The sequence below is a fragment of the Dendrobates tinctorius genome, unplaced genomic scaffold, assembly GCF_039654945.1.
Source record: "Dendrobates tinctorius isolate UK_male_01 unplaced genomic scaffold, ASM3965494v1 ptg000044l, whole genome shotgun sequence".
Lineage (NCBI taxonomy): Eukaryota > Metazoa > Chordata > Amphibia > Anura > Dendrobatidae > Dendrobates > Dendrobates tinctorius.
Genome location: NW_027361712.1, coordinates 15747922 through 15771867, shown reverse-complemented (window position 1 = coordinate 15771867; position 23946 = coordinate 15747922). Strand labels below are relative to the sequence as shown.

Here is a 23946-nt window from a genome sequence, read left to right as displayed (position 1 = left end):
CGCTTTCCATTCCCTCAGCCAGAAGATACGCCGGATCGTGATGGCGTTTGATGCTATTCCCGCTACACCTCTTGCAGAATCCAACGCTGCATGGATCATGTAATCTGCTACTACTGCTATTTGAACCGCCTGGTCCGATAGCTGAGGATTTGAAGCTTGAAGGTCCTGTTGCAATTTTTGAGCCCAGGCGAGAATGGCCTTGGCCGCCCAGACTGAAGCAAACGCAGGAGCCATAGAGGCTCCTGCCGCTTCGAGCGAGTGCTATGTGAGGACGCGGATGAATGCGACCTGTGGGTTCGCTTTCGTCTGCGACTGTCGGAAGCGGCATGTTCCTGAGACGGGCTGTCCCTTTACTGGGTAACGTTCATAGCCGAGACATGACCCTGCAGAGCCTGCAGTAGTGTGGAGGTCAGGTTATTTATAGACGCCCCCTGAGGAAGGAGTCTCTTGGCTCCGAAACGCGCGTCGGGGATTGGACCGACCCCACTGCCACCACTGCTTCCAGGTATAACTAGTTACTTCTGCTCTTGTTTCTGATGCTTTACATAGCATCAGTTATGGTTGTCATGTGTCTTTGATGGGCAGGGTAGTGTGCCATGTTATAGGATACCATCCTTTGGCTGCATGGTGATGTTTCAATACACTCCTTGCCATAACAACATGTGCCATTCTTTCCCTGTCTGACTTTTGCTATTTTGTTCAATTTAATAAGCTTATTCTTGGAGCGATACTTGCAGTGTGGCTGGTCTCCTTTGTTGACCATTATGCTCTCTAATCCTGTTTTCCCTACCACACACCGTATGTCCTTATATAATATTTTACATTATTTAATAAAATTATGTTTTATGGATTTTTGACTGCTTTTTCTTCTTGGGTAGCTTCTATTGAATGTGCAGTGTCCTCTTTATTGGATAGTTTTAATATGTGGATCATGATATATAATATATATTATTGATCACAATGTACGGCCGTTTAGTTTCACACTTTCCGGCCTCCACAGTACTATGTCTTCTCCCTACTCATTGTATTTATAGACTGTGTCAGACTGTGACATCTGAGTAGCCCATTCCGGCGTGGTCGCAGGCGCAGAAGCGTTGGTAGGGACTCCTTGGGGTTCGGACCCAGTGTTTCGGGTACAGTCCCGGCAGTGCGGGTACATGCTGCCACTGGGAAGAGTGGACTTGCAGGCTGTGCAGAATGCATAAAAACAGTCTTGCCTGGTCCTCTTTCTTGAGCCCGACATAGCGCCTAGAGACTGGCTAGCAGGGGCCCTACAGGGGTATTTATGCAGAGGGAAGTATAGGGGAGCGTTATAGGTAATATGAATTCACAGCTGGCTACTATAAACAGGCTCAAACAACAATATGAGAACCCAACCGTAACAACGGCCCGCAAGGGCAACAGGGTGGGAGCTGTGTCCCCCAATTAAAGGCTAAGAGAAAGATTTTACGGTGGGTACACAAAAATCTCCTTTACTCTGTCGCCTTATTGGGGGACACAGAACCGTGGGACGTCCCAAAGCAGTCCCTGGGTGGGAAGCAGTGGACGAATATTGTGCTGACAGTCCCCTAGACTTGGGGTACTGCCGCCTGCAGGACCCGTCTACCCAGGCTCGCATCCGCTGAGGACTGGGTATGCACTCTGTAGTGTTTTGTAAATGTGTGTAGGCTAGTCCAAGTGGCTGCCTTACACACTTGATGTGCTGAGGCTTGATGCCGAATGGCCCAAGAGGCCCCTACCGCCCGCGAAGAGTGTGCCGTGATACCGGCCGGAAGGGGAGAATTGTTGAGGCGGTAAGCCTCTTGAATGGTGGACTTGATTCACCTAGCAAGGGTGGCTTTGGAAGCCGGTAGGCCCTTGCGAACGCCTTCTGGAAGAAGGAAAAGTGAATCAGACTTCCGGAAGAGAGCAGTCCTAGACACGTAAATACGCAATGCCCCGACAAGGTCAAGTGTATGCAGAGCCTTCTCTACCCTATGAACGGGAGCCGGGCAAAGAGACGGTAGTGATATTTCCTCATTGAGGTGGAAGCTGGACACGACCTTCGGAAGGAAGGATGGTACTGTACGGAGAACCACCTTGTCCTGATGAAAAACCAGGAAGGGTTGTCTGCAGGAAAGAGCTGAAAGTTCAGACACCCTGTGTAGCGAGGTGATTGCCACCAGGAAAACCACTTTCAGTGATAGAAAGCGGAGTGAGACCACCCTAAGGGGTTCAAAAGGAGATGACTGTAGTGCTGTCAAGACCAAGTTGAGGTCCCACGTCTCCAACGGACGTTTGTAGGGGGGAACCAATCGGGAAATCCCTTGGAGAAAAGTCCTCACTTGCGGCTTGTTAGCAATGTGCCTCTGAAAGAGCACTGAAAGCGCTGACACCTGGCTCTTCAGCGAGCCCAGGGATAGCCCGGCGTCCAGGCCTGACTGAAGGAAACCGAGGACCTTTACAAGAGAATAGGGAAGTGGAATCTGCCCACGTGAGTCGCACCATGTGAAGAAAACCTTCCAGGTACGATAGTAAATCCTGGCTGAAGTTGGCTTTCGAGCCCTGATCATGGTTTTAACAACGTCCGGTGAAAAACCTGCTTAGGTCAAAACCCAGGTCTCAATGGCCACGCCGTCAAATTGAGAGCCCCTGAGTTCTGGTGGAAGAACGGGCCTTGTGACAGGAGGTCGGGACGTGTGGGGAGACGCAAGGGAGCGTCTGCTGTGAGTTGCACGACGTCGGCGTACCATGTATGCCTGGGCCAGTCTGGAGCGATCAGAATGGTGGGAACACCCTTTTGTTTGATCTTCCTCAGGACTCTGGAGATCAGGGGGAGGGGTGGAAAAATGTACAGAAGCTGGAACTGGGTCCAGTCCTGAACCAGGGCATCTGCTCCGAGCGACTGCGGATCGCGCGTCCTGGCCATGAAATTGGGAACCTTGGCATTGAGATGGGATGCCATCAGATCCACGTCCGGGGTCCCCCAACGATGACAGATCTGACAGAAGACTTCGGGATGGAGAGACCATTCCCCCCGAGTCCATTCCTTGTCGGCTGAGATAGTCGGCTTCCCAGTTGTCCACACCCGGAATGTGGACCGCGGAGAGTACCGACCTTGCAGCCTCCGCCCTTTGTAGGATACGCGTTACTTCGGTCATCGCCTGGATGCTGCGGGTGCCGCCTTGATGGTTCACGTATGCCACTGCCGTGGCATTGTCCGACTGTACTCTGATATGAGAGTCTGCCAGCAAGTGATGGAAGGCTTTCAACGCCAGGAAGACGGCCCGAATTTCTAGGATGTTGAAGGGCATGGTCGATTCCCTTGGTGACCACCTGCCTTGCGCTCTGTGATGTAGGTGCACCGCGCCCCAACCCATAAGGCTTGCGTCGGTGGTCAAAACCTTCCATTGACCGGAGAGAAAGGATTTTCCCCTTGCAAGCGAGGTTGGCTTGAGCCACCAGTGCAGGGACCTCCTGGTGTTTGCTGATAACCGGAACTCCCTGTCGAGGGAGAACGGATTCCTGTCCCAGGACTTCCTTCCCTTGGTGACCACCTGCCTTGCGCTCTGTGATGTAGGTGCACCACGCCCCAACCCATAAGGCTTGCGTCGGTGGTCAAAACCTTCCATTGACCGGAGAGAAAGGATTTTCCCCTTGCAAGCGAGGTTGGCTTGAGCCACCAGTGCAGGGACCTCCTGGTGTTTGCTGATAACCGGAACTCCCTGTCTAGGGAGAACGGATTCCTGTCCCAGGACTTGAGGATGGCCAGTTGAAGGGGTCTGAGGTGAAACTGGGCAAATGGTACCGCCTCCATTGCTGCTGCCATCCTGCCAAGTACTCTCATGGCATACCGGAGAGATCTGGGGGACTTGCGGAGGAGTGTGTGAACTCCCAAACGGAGAGCCAGTGCCTTGTCCCTGGGGAGGATCACCAGACCCTTGGAGGTGTCGAATAGCATCCCCAGGAAGGTCAGAGACTGACTCGGGGTAGTCGAGGACTTCTGTAAATTGACTAACCATCCCAGGCGCGTCAGAGTGTCGATCGTGATCAAGACGTTGACCTTGCAGTCCTTAAGGGTGGGGGCCTTGATGAGAAGGTCGTCCAGGTATGGAACGACTACTATGCCTCTGGAGTGCAGAACGTCCATGGTAGCTGCCATGACCTTTGTAAATGTTCTGGGAGCCGTGGCGAGACCGAATGGGAGGGCCACAAACTGGTAATGGTGTTGGTTGATTGCGAATCTGAGAAACCACTGATGGGCGGGAGCAATCGGTATATGCAGGTATGCGTCCTGTATGTCTATGGAAGCAAGATATTCTCCTTTTTCCATAGACGCAACGATTGACCGGAGGGATTCCATGCGGAAGTGACGAACTCGAACGTACTTGTTGAGTTGCTTGAGGTCTAGTATGGGTCGGACGCTGCCTCCCTTCTTGGGCACCACGAACAGGCTGGAGTAGAACCCTCGGAAACGCTCTTCTGCTGGGACTGGCACTATGACTCCTGCTCGCAGGAGGGAAGAAACTGCTTGACGGAAGGCCTGAGCTTTGAGCGGGGATTTTGGAGGGAGAGAGGGAAAAAACCTGTGCGGTGGGCTGGTAGCAAACTCGATTTTGTATCCTGAAGACACTATTTCCTTGACCCACTTGTCGTCTGTAATAGGCAGCCAGACCTGCTGAAAGAGTAGCAGTCGTCCGCCTACAAGTGGGGTGTATTCCAGAGGGCACGAGTCAGGATGAGGGAAAAGTCTGAGGTTTTCCTCCTTTAGGTTTTGCCTGGCTTGCCTTTGATTGCCAGTTCCTGTCCGGCACGTGTGTTGTCCCTGCGGGGGGAACGATTACGGTTTTGTGCTGGGCGTGAGACGGACCAGCCTGAAGAATTCCTAAAGGATCGGAAACGAGATTGATTACGCCTTTTAAACGTGCGTTTTGGTCTTAGTTGAGGAAGGGAAGTACTTTTGCCCCCGGTAGAATTGGATATCATTGTATCCAGATTTTCACCGAAAAGACGGTCACTGAAGTACGGGAGATTTGTTAGGGACTTTTTTGAGGCCGCATCCGCTTTCCATTCTCTTAGCCAGAGAATACGCCGGATTCTGATGGCGTTTGATGCTATTCCCGCTATTCCTCTTGCAGAGTCCAACGCTGCATGGACCATGTAATCTGCCACCACTGCAATTTGCACCGCCTGGTTCGCCAGCTGAGGATTTGAAGCTTGAAGGCCCTTTTGCAATAGATCAGCCCAAGCCATGATGGCCTTGGCTGCCCAAACTGAAGCAAATGCGGGAGCCAAAGAGGCACCTGCCGCTTCAAAGATTGAACGAGCCATGCGTTCGACTTGTCTGTCTGCTGTGTCCTTGAGGGTTGAACTGTCCGGCAGAGAGAGAAGCGTTTGTGCTGCCAGCCTAGAGATTGGAGGGTCCACTTCAGGCGGATCTGTCCAATCCTTGGTGTCTTTCTGTGGAAAGGGGTATTTTGCTTCCAAATACTTGCGATTGGCGAATTTTTTCTCAGGCTGCGAAAAATGCTTAGAAAGGATTTTTTGAAATTCCAGGTGATTAGGGAAGACCTTCGATGGTTTCTGAACACTTTCAAAGGAAATCTTGTGTTCTGGTGCTTCCGGGGTTGGATCTGAAATGTCCAGCACCCGAAGGATGGAAGAGACGATATCCTCAACTATCGCAGTATTGCTAGGGGGACAAGGGAGCAAAGCGTTCTCTGTTTTGTTATCTGAATTGGAGTCACATATGCCCTCTGAGTCCTGCGCATCGCTAAGGAGCTCCCTAGCGGGCGAACTAGAGCGGAGGTTTCCCGTGGTCTGGGATCGTTGTGGAGATCCGCATTGTCCTTCTCTATCAGGGGACGGCCTCGGTGACCTGAGGCCACTGTGTCTTTCCCTGGAGGGGGAAGACCTATTGCTATGTGAGGACGCAGATGAACGCGACCTGTGGGTCCGCTTACGCCTCGAACTGTCGGAAGCGCCCTGATCATGAGACCGGACGTCCCTTTGCTGGGTAACGTTCATAGCCGAGACATGACCCTGCAGAGCCTGCAGTAATGGGGAGGTCAGGTTATCTATAGATTGTGTCATAGACTGCGACATCTGAGTCGCCCATTCCGGCGCAGTAGCGGTCGCAGAAGCGTTGGTAGGGACTTCTTGGGGTTCTGATCCTGTTTTTTGGGTACAATCCCGGCAGTGCGGGTACGTGCTGCCGCTGGGGAGAGTGGCCTTGTAGGCTGTGCAGACTGCATAAAAGCAGTCTTGCCTGGTTCTTTTCCTTGAGCCCGACATAGTACCTAGGCTAATTAGTGGAGGCCGTACAGGGGTATCTACGCAGAGGAAAGGAGTAGGAGAGCGCTATATGGTATAGGAATTCACAGCTGAGTACCAAGGACCCAGCTGTGATCTTACCCGACCGGTGCTCCCCCTTAGGTCCAGCGCTGATAAGTCCCTGTAAAAGCACGCCCCTCCTGCCTCGATCCGCCCCTTCTATGACACTGCAGTGTCATTTTTCGCCATCCGGGGGGCGGGAATGGGGCGGCGACTTCGGCTAGGCCAAAGCCGCGGCCTAAATTTGAGGTCTCCTGCCCAGCAGGGCTCCAGGACGGCGCGGTCGTCCTCGGGGGGGGGTCGGATTTAAACCAGACCCCCCCAGAATGAAAGGAGGGCTGGCGGTGGGGCCATATATGTGACTGGGGCCCTGTCGAGGGTCCCTTGGGGCGCCATTGCTGCAGAGACCGGGGCGCAGGGAGCCCGGTCTCTGCTAAGTGCCGTGCCTCGCTGCACCTCCCCCGGTCCCAAAAGGAGCCCACAGGTGGACTGGGGTCCCTGGTGCCTGGTACAGGCCCTACCTGCGGTGTCTCAACCTAATACCCCCAGAGGGGGATTAGGGAGGGTGCTGCTGTCACCGTCAGGGGGCTTCATTGTCGCCTCGACCTCGACCCAGAGCCGGACGTAACTGAGGAAGGAGGGGGGTCTCGACCTCGAACCAGTACCCGAAGGACTGGTGAGGAAGCGACATGGGGAATAGCCACCTCGACCTCACCCGGGTACCCCTAATAGGGGACCGAGGAGGGAGCCATGCCGGGAGTCTCGCTGGAGACCCTCTTTTCTTCATCTGTAAGTCCTTTGGAAAAAAATCCAGGAAAAAGACCGAGTAAAAAAAATCTTAGGTGTGCCTCCTGCGACACTAAGCAAAAACTGGAGAAGGCTGACGCCGTCCAGGGGGTGTATACTGCGGAGGAGCCAAAGTTAATCTTTTTCAGATTATGCATAGTGTTGCCTCCTAGTGGACAGCAGCATAACACCCACGGTTCTGTGTCCCCCAATAAGGCGACAGAGTAAAAAATAATGCCGGAGTAGTGCTTTAAAAGAACACATATACTAATGTTGACTGCACGGATGGCCTACTGACCAATAGAGCTGACTCGGGGGCAGCAGCAGCATACACCCATGCATTCCTGTGTCCCCCTCGAATGAAGCGATAGAGAAAAAGCCTTTAATTGACACTAAACCGTTGTGCAATTTAAAACGTTACTATATAAAGTCTGTAGATTTCTTTTTAAGAATCCAGCATCTCTACCCCACGTACAATAATTTCTTTAGCGCAAAGGGCAGATACACAAATATAAATGCAGCATTTCTGGTGGATCTACAACATCCATCCATACATGACAGCCAAACCCAGGCTATGACAACCATATATGCTCTAAAGGTCATACTGACATGGGATATCTTGGTCAGATGACCACTTTAAACTATCTAGTTTAAAATGTTTGTTGATGAGGATTCCAATACAGCAAAATGTAACGTGCAGCAAAACTGAACTTAATAAATGTCTGCACTTAATATTTTACACATGTTATCAGCTAGTCACAAAGTTTCCTGTCTCTTCACTCAAACGTTTGAATTTAATGTCAATAATTGCATCAGAATAATTCATTATGGATTAGACAAAAAGAGAACTTTCTATTTTATACATACTTGTTCCGGATGTAATCTGCACAGCCCTCACTTAACACCGCAAGACACATAAGACCAGCTTTGCGCTCATAGGGATTCGAACTAAGAAGACACGGCTCCATGAGTGGAGACTTGAGGAAAAAGTTGCAGAAATGTTGCACATTAACAAAGTAAAACGAATATTACTATAAATACATTAACCCTAATTAGTAATAAAACAAGGAAAGGGCAAAGAAGAAGGAAGATTAAGCCAAAGGCACAAAGGTTTCAGAGGAAAAATAGGCAGACACAAAGTAGCTAGGGCTACACAGCCACTTTAGCTGCGACATCTCTCGAGCGAGTAAATTCACTAGGTGTCGTCACTACAAAGCAGTGCAATATGAATGAAAGTGATCACAAGGCAACTATGAGAAGCTTGTATTGAAGTGCAATGTAGTGGCAAGTGTTACAGCCAAAGTTATCACAAAAAATATACAAGAATATGGAATTAACAAAATGGAATAATTGGCAATTGTACAGTGATAAAACTTAAGGGGTTGTCCATTCTAAAGCTATCAGTCTGCAGTCACTCTGTGTGACTGCAGACTTGCGAGAATCTTCACATGGCTCGCTGTGAGGACTCTCTGGTGGTGGCTATAAAGTGACCGCAAGTATGCAATATGCTTACTCCTGGCCACAATCTGACTAGATGAGCATGGCTTTGTTCAATATATTATGCGACGCAGGAAACAGCCTAATCGGATTGAGGTCGTGAGCATGCATAGCGCACACTTGCACACCAGAGAATAGAGTGACTGCAGACTGATAGCTTTAGACTGGAGAACTCCTTTAATGTTTGAAGCTTGAGTACATCTATAGATGGGTTTTCCAAGAAATTGTCCAAAATCACTGCCATCACATATTTCAGGCTGCTACTCATCCAAAGCTTGCATTAGGACTGGTTACTTGATAAAACATTATTCAATATAGATGTTTCTGATCAATGTTACAGCAAGTTCCGGGTCAGGCTGAGAGATAACAACATGAGGGAGCATAACTAATCAGCTCATATGGCTGACCTGTTGATATGTTAACAACTAGATATGGAGCAGGGCTGTATCATGAGGAAAAAAACCCATTCTGCTCAGCACAATATTCTTTTCTCCTGTTTCAGTTGAAATTACATGCTTAGTCAGCCTTACAAATTTACAGCAGAACACAGAGGTGAACTGAGCAGAAAGGGTTCAAAACTAGAGAATTGAAGCAGGAAAAAGAAGAAAAAAAAAATCTCATCAGCTGACTAAGCAGGAAAGGCCCTTCCACTCATGTTTCAGCAACGCTCAGTGCCCTGGACAGGTTGCAGCACGAAACACTTTACCGCAGCAATTTGGACTCCTTCTTAGAGAACCCGTTATAACTAAAGTGAAAAATGGTATACTAATTGATGAAAGTTGAGATCACAAAAAAACATCAATGGACAAAGTATATATGTGTTGGTTAAAGTAAGTAACTGTGTTTGCATACCAGATGCTGAAACAATTTCTCAGGAGGTAGATGAAGGGCCAATATATCAATAACCTGTAATACAAATTTTTTTCAATTAAATCAGTACACTTGTAACAAGGCAGTAACTTTAAATAATCAGTGCCTCGGTTAATTTGAGTATTATATTTACCAGGAAACATTGCAAATGATGCCAATGTCTATTTCATATTAAATGAGAAGGTCCAATATCTAAAATGTCCTTTATAAACATCAATTTTTACACCTGAAGCAGTTTCATCAATTGCTTTAACCCCTTAACCCCCCAGGGTGGTTTGCACGTTCATGACCGGGCCAATTTTTACAATTCTGACCACTGTCCCTTTATGAAGGTAATAACTCTTAAACGCTTCCATGGATCCTGGTGATTCTGACATCGTTTTCTCGTGACATATTGTACTACATGTTAGTGGTAAAATTTCATTCATATACGGTAACTTGCGTTTATTTGTGAAAAATCGGAAATTTGGCGAAATTTTTGAAAATTTCTCAATTTTCCAACTTTGAATTTTTATGCCCTTAAATGACAGAGATACGGCACACAAGTAACATTTCCCACATATTTACTTTACATCAGCACAATTTTGGAACCAAAATTTTTTTTTTGTTAGGAAGTTATAAGGGTTAAAAGTTGACCAGCGATTTCTCATTTTTGCAACACCATTTTATTTTTACGGACCACATCACATTTGAAGCCATTTTGAGGGGTCTATATGATAGAAAATACCCCAAAGTGACACCATTCTAAAAACTGCACCCCTTAAGGGGCTCAAAACCACATTCAAGAAGTTTATTAACCCTTCAGGTGCTTCACAGGAATTTTTTGAATATTCAAAAAAAAAAAAATGAACATTTAAATTTTTTTCACAAAAAAATACTTCAGGTTCAATTTTTTTTACTTTACCAACAGTAAAAGGAGAAATTGGACTGCAATTTCTCCTGAGTACGCTGATACCTGATATGTGGGGGGGAACCACTGTTTCGGTGCATGGCAGAGCTCAGAAGTGAAAGAGCGCAGTTTGACTTTTTCAATGCAAAATTGACTGGAATTCAGATCGGACGCCATGTCACGTTTGGAGAGCCCCTGATCTACCTAAACAGTGGAAAACCCCACAAGTGACACCATTTTAAAGACTAGACCCCCCAAGGAACTCATCTAGATATGTGGTGAGAACTTTGAACCCACAAGGGCTTCACAGAAGTTTATAACGCCCGGGCGTGAAAATAAAAAAATCATTTTTTTCCACAAAAATGATATTTTTGCCCCCAATTTTTTAATTTCCTAAGGGTAACCGGAGAAATTGGACCCCAAAAGTTGTTTTGCAATTTGTCCTGAGTAGGCTGATACCCAATATGTGGGGGTAAAACACTGTTTGGGCGCATGGCAGAGCTTGGAAGGGAAGGAGCACCATTTGACTTTTTCAACTCAGAATTGGCTGGAATTGAGATCAGACGCCATGTTGCGTTTGGAGAGCTCCTGATGTGCCCAAACAGTGGAAACCCCCCCAATTCTAACTCCAACCCTAATCCCAACACACCTCTAACCCTAATCTCAGCCCTAACTCTAGCCCTAGCCGGAAAATGGAAATACATACTTTTTTTAATTTTATTATTTTTCCCTAACTAGGGGGGTGATAACGGGGGGGGGGAGTGATTTACTATTTATGGCGGTTTTTATGTTTGGTAGCTGTCACACGCTAAAAGACGCTTTTTATTGTAAAAATAGTTTTTCATTCACCACATATTGAGAGCTATAATTTTTCCATATTTTGACCCACAGAGTCATGTGGGGTCTTATTTTTTGCGGGACGAGTTGACGTTTTTATTGGTACCATTTTCGGGCACGTGACATTTTTTGATCGCTTTTTATTCCGATTTTTGGGACGCAGAATGAACAAAACAGCATTCAAGAATTTCTTTTGGGGGGTGCGTTTACACCGTTCCGCGTGCAGTAAAATTGATAAGGCGGTTTTATTCTTCGGGTCAGTACGGTTACAGCGATACCTCATTTGTCTTTTTTTATGTTTTGGCGCTTTTATGCAATGAAAACAATTTTATATAAAATAATATATATATTATTCTGCGAGCTATAACTTTATTTTTTTCGCTGACGACGCTGTATGGCGGCTCGTTTTTTGCGGGACAATATGACGCTTTCAGCGGTACCATGGATATTTATATGCGTCTTTTTGATCGCGCGTTATTGCACTTTTTGTTCGGTGGCAGGATAATAAATCATTTTTTGCTTCGTTTTTTATTTTTATTTTTTAAGGGGTTCGTTAAAGGGGTTAACTAATGGGACAGTTTTAAAGGGCGGGTCGTTACGGACGCGGTGATACCAAATGTGTACTTTTATTGTTTGTTTTTTTTATTTCCAAAAAATGAATTTATTAGGGAATATTTATTTTATTTTTTTTAATTTATTTAGCGATTTTTTTTTAATTATTTTTACACTTTTTTTTTTTTTTTTTTTTGTACACTTTATTAAATTGTCCCAGGGGGGACATAACTGCCATCTGACAGATCGCTGATCTGTCACATCACAGATCGCTGATCTGTCACATCACAGATCGCTGTGACAGATCAGCGATCTGTCACAGGCATTGAAGCAGACTTCCTCATGCCTGCGCTTTGCAGGCACTGAGGAAGCCAGCTCCCTGCAGGCCTCCGATGGTCCCCGTCGCAATCTTGGATCTGGGGACCTGCAGGGAAGGAGCCCCCCCGCAGCAGCGCTGCACATTGCACTGCTGTGGGGGGCTCAGGGAAGCACGGAGGGAGCCCCCTCCCTGCCGATACTTCCCTTTAACCCCCGGGTACACCGCAATCGTGTTTGATCGCGGTGTGCAAGGTGTTAACGTGTCGGGGGCGGTCCCTGACACATAGTGCCAGGTGTCAGCTGTGATAATCAGCTGACACCTGACCTTAATTCCCGTCCCTGGGAATTAAGTCCCAGGGCACATGGACGGGATAGTACGTCACATGGCAGAAAGGGGTTAAAGCACCACTCCAGCATTTTGTTTTTCATTGCTGGAGTGGAGCTTTAAAGCGAACCAGTCAGCAGGATTTTGCTGAGTAAACTCCAGGCATTGTCAGATTGGCAGTGTTAAACTGATTAAAATGCTACCTGGGGTTTAGAAATCCATCCTTTGGTTCTTGTATAATCAGTGTTAGAATCAGTGTTAGAAGTTTGCAGATAATGATCTGCCTGTGCTCTGTTCAGGACTGTAGGCGGAGTCATATCTTCCTGCTCTAGGCCAGAAAAACCATGGAAAGACCTGCCCAGAGGCCACCCCGAAGCACAAACATGTTCCTCATCATAGAGACACACTGTTTGTGCTTCTGGGGGGGAGGTCATTCATTGGTTTCTCTGGCTTACAGCAGGAAGATAAGACTCTGCTTACAGTCCCGCCCTGAAGCATGAGAATCTCATTGACTGGAAACTTCTAACAATGATTAATCAAGAACCACAAGCCTGATTTCCTCACCCCAGGTAACATTTTAACCACTTTATCCCAGAAGGTGGTTTGCGCGTTAATGACCGGGCCAATATTTACAATTCTGACCACTGTCACTTTATGAGGTAATAACTCTGGAACGCTTAAACGGATCATGGCGATTTTGAGATTGCTCTTTCGTGACATATTGTACTTCCCATTAGAAGTAAAATTTCTTCACTATAACTTGTGTTTATTGATGTAAAAAATGAAAATTTGGCGCAAATTTGGAAAAATTTGGCAATTTTCAAACTTTAAAATGTTATGCCCTTAAATCAGAGAAAAATGTCACACAAAATAGTTGATAAATAACATTTCCCACATGTCTACTCTACACCAGCACAATTTTGGAAGCACAATTTTTTCCAGTTAGGAAGTTATAAGGGTTAAAAGTTGACAAGCAATTTCTTATTTTTACAACAAAATTTGCAAAACCATTTTATTTTCGGGACCACCTCACATTTGAAGTCACTTTGAGGGGTCTATATGGCAGAAGATAACCAAAAGTGACACCATTCTAAAAACTGCACCCCTCAAGGTGCTCAAAACTACATTCAATAAGTTTATTAACCCTTCAGGTGCCTCACAGGAATTAATGGTATATGAAGGGAAAAAAATGAACATTTAACTTTTTTTCACTAAAATGTAACTTTAGACTAATTTTTTTTATTTTCACAAGGGTAACAGTAAAAAAATGAACCCCAAAATGTATAATGCAATTTCTCCTGAACATGCCTATACCCAATATATGGGGGGAGAGACACTGTTTAGGCGCTCGGAAGACAAGGAGCGTCGTTTGGCTTTTTCAATGTAAAATTGGCTGGGATTGAGATCGGACGCCATGACGCATTTGGAGAGCTCCTGATGTGCCTAAATAGTGGAATCCTCCCCACAAATGACCCCATTTTGGAAACTAAACCCCCCCAAGGAACTTATCTTGATGTGTGGTGAGCAGTTTGAACCACCAAGTGTTTCAATAAAGTTTATAATGAAGAGCCGTGCAAATAAAAAATCATATTTTTCCACAAAAATCATCTTTTAGCCCCCAATTTCCTATTTTACCAAGGGTAACTAGAGAAATTGGACCCCAAAGGTTGTTTTCCAATTTGTCCTGAGTATGCAGATACCCCAAAAAGTAGGGGAAATAAGTATTTGATCACCTGCTGAATTTGTAAGTTTGCCCACTGAAAAAAACATGAACAGTCTATAATTTTAAGCGTAGGTTAATTTTAACATTGAGAGATAGAATATCAAAAATAAAATCCAAAAAATAACATTGTATAAATAATATCAATTTATTTGCATTTAACAGTGACAAATAAGTATTGGATCCCCTACCAACCATTAAGAGTTCTGGCTCCTACAGACCAGTTAGACGCTCCTAATCAACTCGTTACCTGCTTTAAGGACAGCTGTCTTACATAGTCACCTTTATAAAAGACTCCTGTCCACAAACTCAAGTAATCAGACAGAATAACCTCTACAACATGGACAAGACCGAAGAGCTTTCTAGGGATGTCAGCAACAAGATCATAGACCTGCATAAAGCTGGAATGGGCTACAAAACCATAAGTAAGACGATGGGTGAGAAGGAGACAACTGTTGGTGCAATAGTAAGAAAATGGAAGAAATACAAATTGACTGTCAATTGACATCGATCTTGGGCACCATTCAAAATCTCACCTCCTTGGGTATCCTTGATCATGAGGAACGTGAGAGAACAGCATAAAACTACACGGTCTTGATCTCAAGGCAGCTGGGACCACAGTCACCAAGAAAACAATTGATAACACATAACACTGTAAAAGTTTAAAATCCTCCAGTGCCCGCAAGGTCCCCCTGCTCAAGAAGGCACATGTGCAGGCGTTTCTGAAGTTTGCCAATGATTATGTGAGTGACTGGGAGAAGGTGCTGTGGTCAGATGAGACAAAAATTGAGGTGTTTGGCATTAACTCAACCCGCTGTGTTTGGAGGAAGAGAAATGTTGCCTAACGGTCCCCACTGACAAGCATGGAGGTGGAAACGTTATGTTTTGGGGGTGTTTCTCTGCTAAGGGAACAGGACTACTTCACTGCATCAATGGGAGAATGGATGGAGCCATGTTCCATAAAATCCTGAGTAACAACCTCTTTCCCTCCGCCAGGACATTAAAAATGGGTCGTGGTTGGGTCTTCCAGCAAGACAATGACCCAAAACATAGAGCCAAAGCAACAAAGGAGTGGCTCAAAAAGAAGCACAATAAGGTCATGGAGTGGCCTAGCCAGTCTCCAGACCTTAGAAAACCCATAGAAAACTTATGGAGGGAGTTGAAGCTCCGAGTTGCCAAGCAACAGCCTCAAACTCTTAATGATTTAGAGATGATCTGCAAAGAGGAGTACACCAAAATTCCTCCCGACATCTGCGCAAACCTCATCATCAACTACAAAAACAGTCTGACTGCTGTGCTTGCCAATAAGGGTTTTGCCACCAAGTATTAAGTCTTGTTTGCCAGAGGTATCAAATACACTGCTAAAAAAATAAACTGAACACTAATACATCCTAGATCTGAAAGAAATAAATATTCTCATTGAATACTTTGTTCTGTACAAAGTTGAATGTGCGGACAGCAAAATAACACAAAAATCATCAAATGGAAATCAAATTTATTAACCAATAGATACCTGGATTTGGAGTCACACACAAAATTAAAGTGGAATGTAATGTCCTTAAAACAAGTCAAAATGAAGCTCAGTATGGTCTGTGGCCTCCACGTGCCTGTATGACCTCCTTACTGTACAACGCCTGGGCATGCTCCTGATGAAGCAGCGAATTGTCTCCTGAGGGATATCCTCCCAGACCTGGACTAAAGCATCCGTCAACTCCTGGACAGTCAGTGGTGCAATGTGACGTTGGTGGATGGAGCGAGACATGATGTCCCAGATATGCTCAATCGGATTCAGGTCTGGGGAAAGGGTGGACCAGTCCATAGCTTCAATGCCTTCATCTTGCAAGAACTGCTGACACACTCTAGCCACATGAGATCTGGCATTGTCCTGAATTAGGAGGAACCCAGGGCCAACCACACCAGCATAAGGTCTCACAAGGGGTCTGAGGATCTCATCTCAGAACCTAATGGCAGTCAGGCTACCTCTGGCGAGCACATGGAGGGCTGTGCAACCCTCTAAAGAAATGCCACCCCACACCATTACAGACCCACTGCCAAACCGGTCATGCTGAAGGATGTTGCAGGCAGCAGATCGCTCTCCACGGCATCTCCAGACTCTGTCACATCTGTCACATGTGTTCAGTGTGAACCTGCTTTCATCTGTGAAAAGCACAGGGCGCCAGTGTCGAATTTACCAATCCTGGTGTTCTGTGGCAAATGCCAAGCGTCCTGCACGGTGTTGGGCTGTGAGCACAACCCCCATCTGTGGACGTCGGGCCCTCATGAAAATCCTCATGGAGTCGGTTTCTAACAGTTTGTGCAGACACATGCACATTTGTGGTCTGCTGGAGGTGATTTTGCAGGACTCTGGCAGTGCTCCTCTTTGCACAAAGGCAGAGGTTCTGCTGGGTTGTTGCCCTCCTACAGCCCCCTCCACGTCTCCTGGTGTACTGACCTGTCTCCTGGTAGCGCCTCTGGACACTACGCTGACAGGCACAGAAAACCTTTTTGCCACAGTTCGCATTGATGTGCCATCCTGGATGAGCAGCACTACCTGAGAAACTTGTGTGGCTTGTATAGTCCGTCTCATGCTATCACGAGTGTGAAAGCACAACCAACATTCAAAAGTGACCAAAACATCAGCCAGAAAGCATTGGTACGGAGATGTGGTCTGTAGTACCTGCCTGCAGAACCATTCCTTTATTGAGTGTGTCTTGATAATAGCGAATAATTTCCATCTGTTGTCTATTCCATTTGCACAACAGCATGTGGAATACTGTCAATCAGTGTTGCTTCCTAAGTGCACAGTTTCATTTCACAGTTTGATTTACTTGTGAGTTATATTCTGTTTAACCCCTTCCCGACCCATGACGCCTACGTAGGTGTCATGAAAATCTGTGCCATTACGACCCATGACGCCTGCCCTCTGCTCCCCCGCCTTTCGATCCCTCCCCTTCCCCCCCTCCCCGTGTACTTCCTGAGTCCCGGTGTCCCTCCTGCATCGTCCATGGGCGCCATCTTCTAAAATGGCGGGCGCATGCACAGTGCACCTGCCGAATCTGCCGACCAGCAGATTCATTCAATCATTCTAGGTACATTTTGATCACTGCGATAAACCCTATCACAGTGATCAAAATAAAAAAAATTGTAAATACCCCCCTTTATCATCCCCGTAGGTAGGGACAAATAATGAAATAAAGAAAAAATATTTTTATTTTTCCATTAGGGTTAGAATTAGGGTTGGAATTAGGGTTAGGGTTGGAATTAGGCTTAAGATTAGGGTTGGAATTAGGCTTAAGATTAGGGTTAGGGGTGTGTTAGGGTTATGGTTAGGGTTTACATTAGGGTTAGGGGTGAGTTAGGGTTGGAGTTAGAATTGAGGGGTTCCACTGTTTAGGCACATCAGGGGGTCTCCAAACGCAACATGGCGCCACCATTGATTCCAGCCACTTTTGCGTTCAAAAAAAATCAAACGGTGATCCCTCCCTTCCAAGCCCCGACGTGTGCCCAAATAGTGGTTTACCCCAACATATGGGGTGTCAGCGTACTCAGGAAAAATTGCACAACAACTTTGGGTTCCAATTTCTCCTGTTACCCTTGGGAAAATAAAAAATTGGGGGCTAAAAACTTATTTTTGTGGAAAAAAAAATGATTTTTTTATTTTCACGGCTCTGCGTTATAAACTTCTGTGAAGCACTTGGGGGTTCAAAGTGCTCACCACACATCTAGATAAGTTCCTTGGGGGGGGGTCTAGTTTCCAAAATGGGGTCACTTGTGGGGGGTTTCTACTGTTTAGGCACATCAGGGGCTCTGCAAACGTATCATGACGCCCGCAGACCATTATATCAAAGTCTGCATTTCAAAACGTCACTACTTCCCTTCCAAGCCCCGACGTGTGCCCAAACAGTGGTTCCTCCCCACATATGGGGTACCAGCGTACTCAGGACAAACTGGACAGCAATTTTTGGGGTCCAATTTCTCCTGTTACCCTTGTGAAAATAAAAAATTGCAGGCTAAAAAATTATTTTTGATGAAAAAAAATGATTTTTTATTTTCACGGATCTGCGTTATAAGTGCTTCTGTGAAGCACTTGGGGCTTCAGAGTGCTCTCCACACATCTAGATAAGTTCCTTGGGGGGATCTAGTTTCCAAAATGGGGTCACTTGTTGGGGAGCTCCAATGTTTAGGCACACAGGGACTTTCCAAACACGAGAAGGCAACCGCTAAATATTCCAGCATATTTTCCATTCAAAAAGTCAAATGGTGCTCCTTCCCTTCTGGGCCCTGCCGTGCCCCCAAACAGTGGTTTATGACCACATATGAGGTATCGGTGTACCCAGGAGAAATTGCCCAACAAATTTTAGGATCCATTTTATCCTGTTGCCCATGTGAAAATGAAAGAATTGAGGCTAAAATGAAATTTTTGTTGGAAAAATTAAAATGTCTATTTTTTCCTTCCACTTTGTTTTAGTTCCTGTGAAGCACCTGAAGGGGTATTAATCTTCTTGAATGTAGTTTTGAGTATCTTGAGGGGTGCAGTTTTTGGAATGGTGTTACTTTTGGGTATTTTCTACGATACAGACCCCTCATAGTGACTTCAAATGTGAGGTGGCCCCTAAAAAAAATGGTTTTGTAAATTTTGTTGTAAAAATGAGAGATCGCTGGTCAACTCTTAACCCTTATAACTTCCTAACAAAAAAAAATTTTGTTTCCAAAATTGTGCTGATGTAAAGTAGATATGTGGAAAATGTTATTTATTAACCATTTAGTGTCACATAACTCTCTGGTTTAACAGAATAAAAAATCAAAATTTAAAAATTGCAAAATTTTCAAACTTCTCGCCAAATTTCCGTTTTTTTTCCACAAACGCAAAAACTATTGACTTACAGTTAGGTCTATATTTATTTGGACAGAGACAACATTTTTCTAATTTTGGTTCTAGACATTACCACAATGAATTTTAAACAAAACAATTCAGATGCAGTTGAAGTTCAGACTTTCAGCTTTCATTTGAGGGTATCCACATTAAAATTGAATGAAGGGATTAGGAGTTTCAGCTCCTTAACATGTGCCACCCTGTTTTTAAAGGGACCAAAAGTAATTGGACAATTGACTCCAAGGCTATTTCATGGACAGGTGTGAACAATCCTTTCGTTATGTCAATCTCAATTAAGCAGATAAAAGGCCTGGAGTTGATTTGAGGTGTGGTGCTTGCAATTGGAAGGAAACATGCAGTCAAAGGAACTCTCCATGCAGGTGAAACAAGCCATCCTTAAGCTGCAAAAACAGAAAAAACCCATCTGAGAAATTGCTACATTAGGAGTGGCAAAATCTACAGTTTGGTACATCCTGAGGAAGAAAGAAAGCACTGGTGAACTCATCAATGCAAAAACATGGATTTTTGTGATAACTCACCGTAAAATCCTTTTCTCCGAGACGCTCATTGGGGGACACAGGTACTGTGGGTGTATGCCACCGCCATCTGGAGGCTGACACTAAGTAGACAACACAAGGTTAGCTCCTCCTCCGCCGTATACACCCTCGCCTGATTGCGGGCGGAAACCAGTTTAGTGCAAAAGCAGTAGGAGAATAACGAAAATCAGCCTAAGGCTATGTGCCCACATTGCGTGTTAAAACTCACACTGAAAACCGGACTCCTTCCCGGAAATCGCGTGTTTTTTTCCGCGCGATTTCACCGCGATTCTGTTCGCGATTTTGCCGCGATATTCTCAAGCACTTTCCAAGCGATTTGAAGCATCGCTTGGAAAGTGATTGACAGGTTGGTCACACTCGTCAAACAGTGTGACAAGTGTGAGCAGCTTTTTACTATTGAGGACGCCTATGCGGCATCAATAGTAAAAGATAAAATGTTAAAAATGATAAAAAAATGGGGGTATATTTACCTTCCGACGTCCCGCGCTGCCATCCCGGGCCTCAGCGTTCCCAGTAATGCCTTGCGAGACCTGTGATGACGTTGGTCTCGCGTTACTATAGCGATCTCGCGAGACCGCTAGAGTCACGCGAGACTACGTCATCACAGGACCTTGCCGCAAGGCATTACTGGGAACGCTTAGGCCGGGAATGCAGCGCGGGACGTCGGAAGGTAAATATACCCCGATTTTTTATTTTTTATTTTACAGGGGTATGGTACCCAGGGCATGGAGAACAGTCTCCTCTCCTCCACACCGTGGGTACCAACCGCACATGAGACGCTTAACTTTCCGCATGGTGGGCATAGCCACATGCGGGAAGTAAGCGGTTCTCATGCATTCCTATGGGTGCGGAATCGCGGCAATTCTTTGCGATTCCTCACAAAAGAATGATCATGCTGCGATTTTTTCCGCGATGCGATTCCGCCGCGGAAAAAAGCGCAGCATTAGCACAGCTTGTGCGGAATGCCATAGGAATGCATGGGGTGCGTTCTGTACACGATTTTTAAACGTTTTCGCGCCGAAAATCGCGGCAAAAACGCTTAAAAATCGCATCGTGGGCACACAGCCTTAATGCAGATAACAATATGTCTGGAAAAGAACCACCCTGATATTAATAAAAAAAATGCACATTAATTAAACAAACAAGAGCCAACTTGGCTAACAGGGTGGGTGCTGAGTCCCCCTATGAGCGTCTCGGAGAAAAGGATTTTACGGTGAGTTATCACAAAAATCCATGTTTCTTCTTCGTCTCATTGGGAGAAACAGGTACTGTGGGACGTCCTAAAGCAGTCCCTGGGTAGGAAGTTGACTCACCAATCCAAGCTACATGCACCTCATGTCTAAAGGTGCGCCACCGCTGCTTGGAGAATCCTTCTACCTAGGCTCGCATCTGACGAAGCCTGAGTATGGACATTATAATGTTTAGTAAATGTGTGCAGGCTGGACCAGGTTGCTGCCTTGCACACCTGTTCCATCGAAGCCTGGTGCCGAAGCGCCCACTGCCCGAGTGGAGTGTGCTCTGATCCCTGCTGGATCCGGCGCCCCCGATGCGGTAGGCTTTCTGAATAGTTAGACGGGCCCATCTGGGTATGGTTGATTTTCAGGCTGCGAGTCCCTTCCTGCGCCCCTCGGGGAGTACGAGCAGCGTGTCCGTCTGAGGAAAGGGTGCCGTCCGTGACACGTACCTCCTGAGTGCTCTCACCAGGTCTAACGTGTGAAGAGCTTTTTCCACGCGCTGGCCAAAACGAGGGCAAGACAATATCCTCATTAATGTGGAATGAGGAAACGACTTTCGGCAGAAAGGGGGGAGCTGGTCTAAGCACCACCTTATCCTTGTAGAAGGCGAGAAACGGTGCTCGGCAAGATAGGGCCGCCAACTCCGAGACTCGCCTAATGGAAGTTATGGCTACCAAGAATACCACCTTCCAGGAAAGGTACGTCAAAGAAATATCTTTTAGTGGTTCAAATGGAGGTTCTTGCAGAACACTCAGGAGCAGGTTAAGGTCCCAGGTGTCCAGGGGCGCCCTATAGGGCGGTACCAAGTGGGAGACTCCCTGGATGAAAGTCCTCACCTGCATATTGGTAGCAATTTTTCGCTGGAAATGGACAACGCCGATATCTGTCTCCTAAGGGAGCTCGGGGCCAATCCTGAGTCTAGGCCTGACTGGAGAAAGGCCAAGATGTTGGGGATAGAGAATGTCAGTGGAGAAAATCAACGATTTCGACACCAAGCAAAGAAGACTTTTCAGGTGTGATGATAAATTCTCGCCGAGGTAGGCTTCCGGGCGCTAACCATAGTAGCGACCACCTTGCGCCCAAACCCCGCCTGGGTCAGAATCCAAGATTCAACGGCCATGCCGTCAAACACAGGGCCCTGAGTTCGGGTGGAAGATCGGGCCCTGGGACAGTAGATCTGGGCGCTCTGGCAGTCGCCATGGAACGTCGGCAAGGAGCTGCACTAGAATTGCAAACCAAGCTCGACGAGGCCAGTCTGGGGCCAGCAGAATCGCTGGAACCCCTTATGTTTTGATCTTCTTGATGAACCTCGGAAGTAGTGGCAGCAGGGGAAACCAGTATGGAAGGGGAAACTGGTTCCATGGCAGAACCAACGCATCCACAGCGATTGCTCGCGGGTCCCGAGACCGAGCGACGAACACCTTGGCGTTCACCCTGGAGGTCATCAGATCCACATCCGGTGTTCCCCACCATTGGTAAATCTGCTGGAAGACCTCGGGGTGCAGAGACTATTCCCCAGACGTGACACCTTGCTGGCTGAGGAAGTCCGCCGCAAAATTTTCCACGCCCGGCATGTGGACCGCCGATATTACCGAATGGTTCCTCTCGGCCCAGTGAAGCACGTGTCCCACCTCGCGCATGGTTGCCCTGCTGCGAGTGCCCCCTTGATGATTTTCGTAAGCCAACGCCTTGGAGTTGTCCGACTGAATCCGAACGGGACGTCCTGCTAGAAGGTGCTGAAAATGTTGCAGCGCCAGCCGGACCGCTCGTATTTCCAACAAGTTGATACAGAGGCGTGCCTCCTGTTGCGACCATTGCCCCTGGGTCGTGTGGTGGCGAAAAACTCCTCCCCAACCGAGGAGGCTGGCGTCGGTTGCGACCACTAGCCACTGATCTGGAGGAAAGGGTTTCCCCTGAAGAAGGGAGGACCTGATCGTCCACCACTCTAGTGACTGTCTGACCTGAGAGGATAGCCGGCACTGATGACCGAGCGTGAACGGGTTCTTGTCCCAACTTGACAAGAGGGCATGCTGTAGGGGGCGAAGTTGAAATTGGGCAAACGGAATCGCTTCCATTGCTGCCACCATCTTCCCTAGTACCCTCATCCCAAACCGAATGGTGTGCGGGACTGGCTGTAGAAGCTTCTGGACTCCTTGCCGGAGCGCTAGGACTTTGTCTTGAGGGAGAATTACCAACCCTCGGGAGGTGTCGAAGGTGATCCCTAAAAAGGAACTCCTCTGGGTTGAGACAAGGGATGATAATTTCCTGTTGACCAACCACCCTAAGCGGGAGAGGGTATCCAGCGTAATGCTGACATTCTCCTCGCATGCCAGAAACGAGGGGCCCTTCACCAAGAGGTCGTCTAAGTATGGCAAGACGACTATGCCCCGAGAGTGTAAGACAGCCATAACGATTGCTATTACCTTTGTGAACACTCTGGGGGCGGTGGCTAGCCCGAAGGGTAGTGCTGCAAATTGGAAATGTCGGCCATTGATGGTGAAACGTAGAAACCTTTGATGCGGGGGGAAAAATGAGGACATGCAGGTAGGCATCCTGGATGTCGATAGAGGCCAAGTATTCTCCTTGCCCCATGGCCGATATAACTGAATGGAGAGATTCCATTCGGAAATGTTTGATCTTGATGAACTTGTTCAGGAGCTTCAGGTCCAAAACTGGCCTGACTGTCCCGTCCTTTTTGGGGACCGCGAACAGATTGGAATAAAAACCCTGAGTCTTCTCGTGCTCTGGCACGGGAACAATGACTCCGTTGTGTGGGTGAATTGATGGCCCCTAGCAATGCCCTTGCCCGGGGCTCCACTTTGGGAAGTCGGGACAGAAAAAATCGTTTTGGGGGATACCTGATAAACTATCTTGTACCCTGAGGGCACCAGTTCCGCCACCCATGAGTCGCGTGCTACCGCGACCCAGACATGGCGAAAGTAGAGCAGGCGGCCGCCTAGTCTGCTGATGTCGCCTAAAAAATGCTCTGAGCCATTTAGCTGAGGATCTCTGGGCCCTGGTTCCCCTCGACCTGGGCTGGCGAGCACGCATTCTCCCCAATGGGTTGGGTCTATATGAGACCTGTCGCTCCCTATCCAGGTTGGAGCAACAGAGCTGGCCACTGCCGTCCAACAGGGGTTGCGAAAGGCCCGAAACCGTGCCTGAGCCTGGCGAA

General features: G+C 47.0%; 1 protein-coding gene and 1 long non-coding RNA gene across 4 annotated transcripts in view; one reads left to right on the top strand and one right to left on the bottom strand.

The window, feature by feature from the left end:
- Positions 1-23946, bottom strand: part of IPO4 (importin 4) — a 420928-nt gene that overhangs the window by 281356 nt on the left and 115626 nt on the right. For all 3 annotated transcript variants that reach the window (XM_073575360.1, XM_073575361.1, XM_073575362.1), the window contains 2 exons: positions 9448-9501; positions 7966-8075 (listed from right to left, as the gene is read on the bottom strand). In XM_073575360.1, coding sequence (XP_073431461.1) covers positions 7966-8075; positions 9448-9501 — 164 coding nt within the window. The remainder of the gene's footprint in view (positions 1-7965; positions 8076-9447; positions 9502-23946) is intronic.
- Positions 1-23946, top strand: part of LOC141089083 (uncharacterized) — a 249028-nt gene that overhangs the window by 187493 nt on the left and 37589 nt on the right. The window lies entirely within an intron of this gene.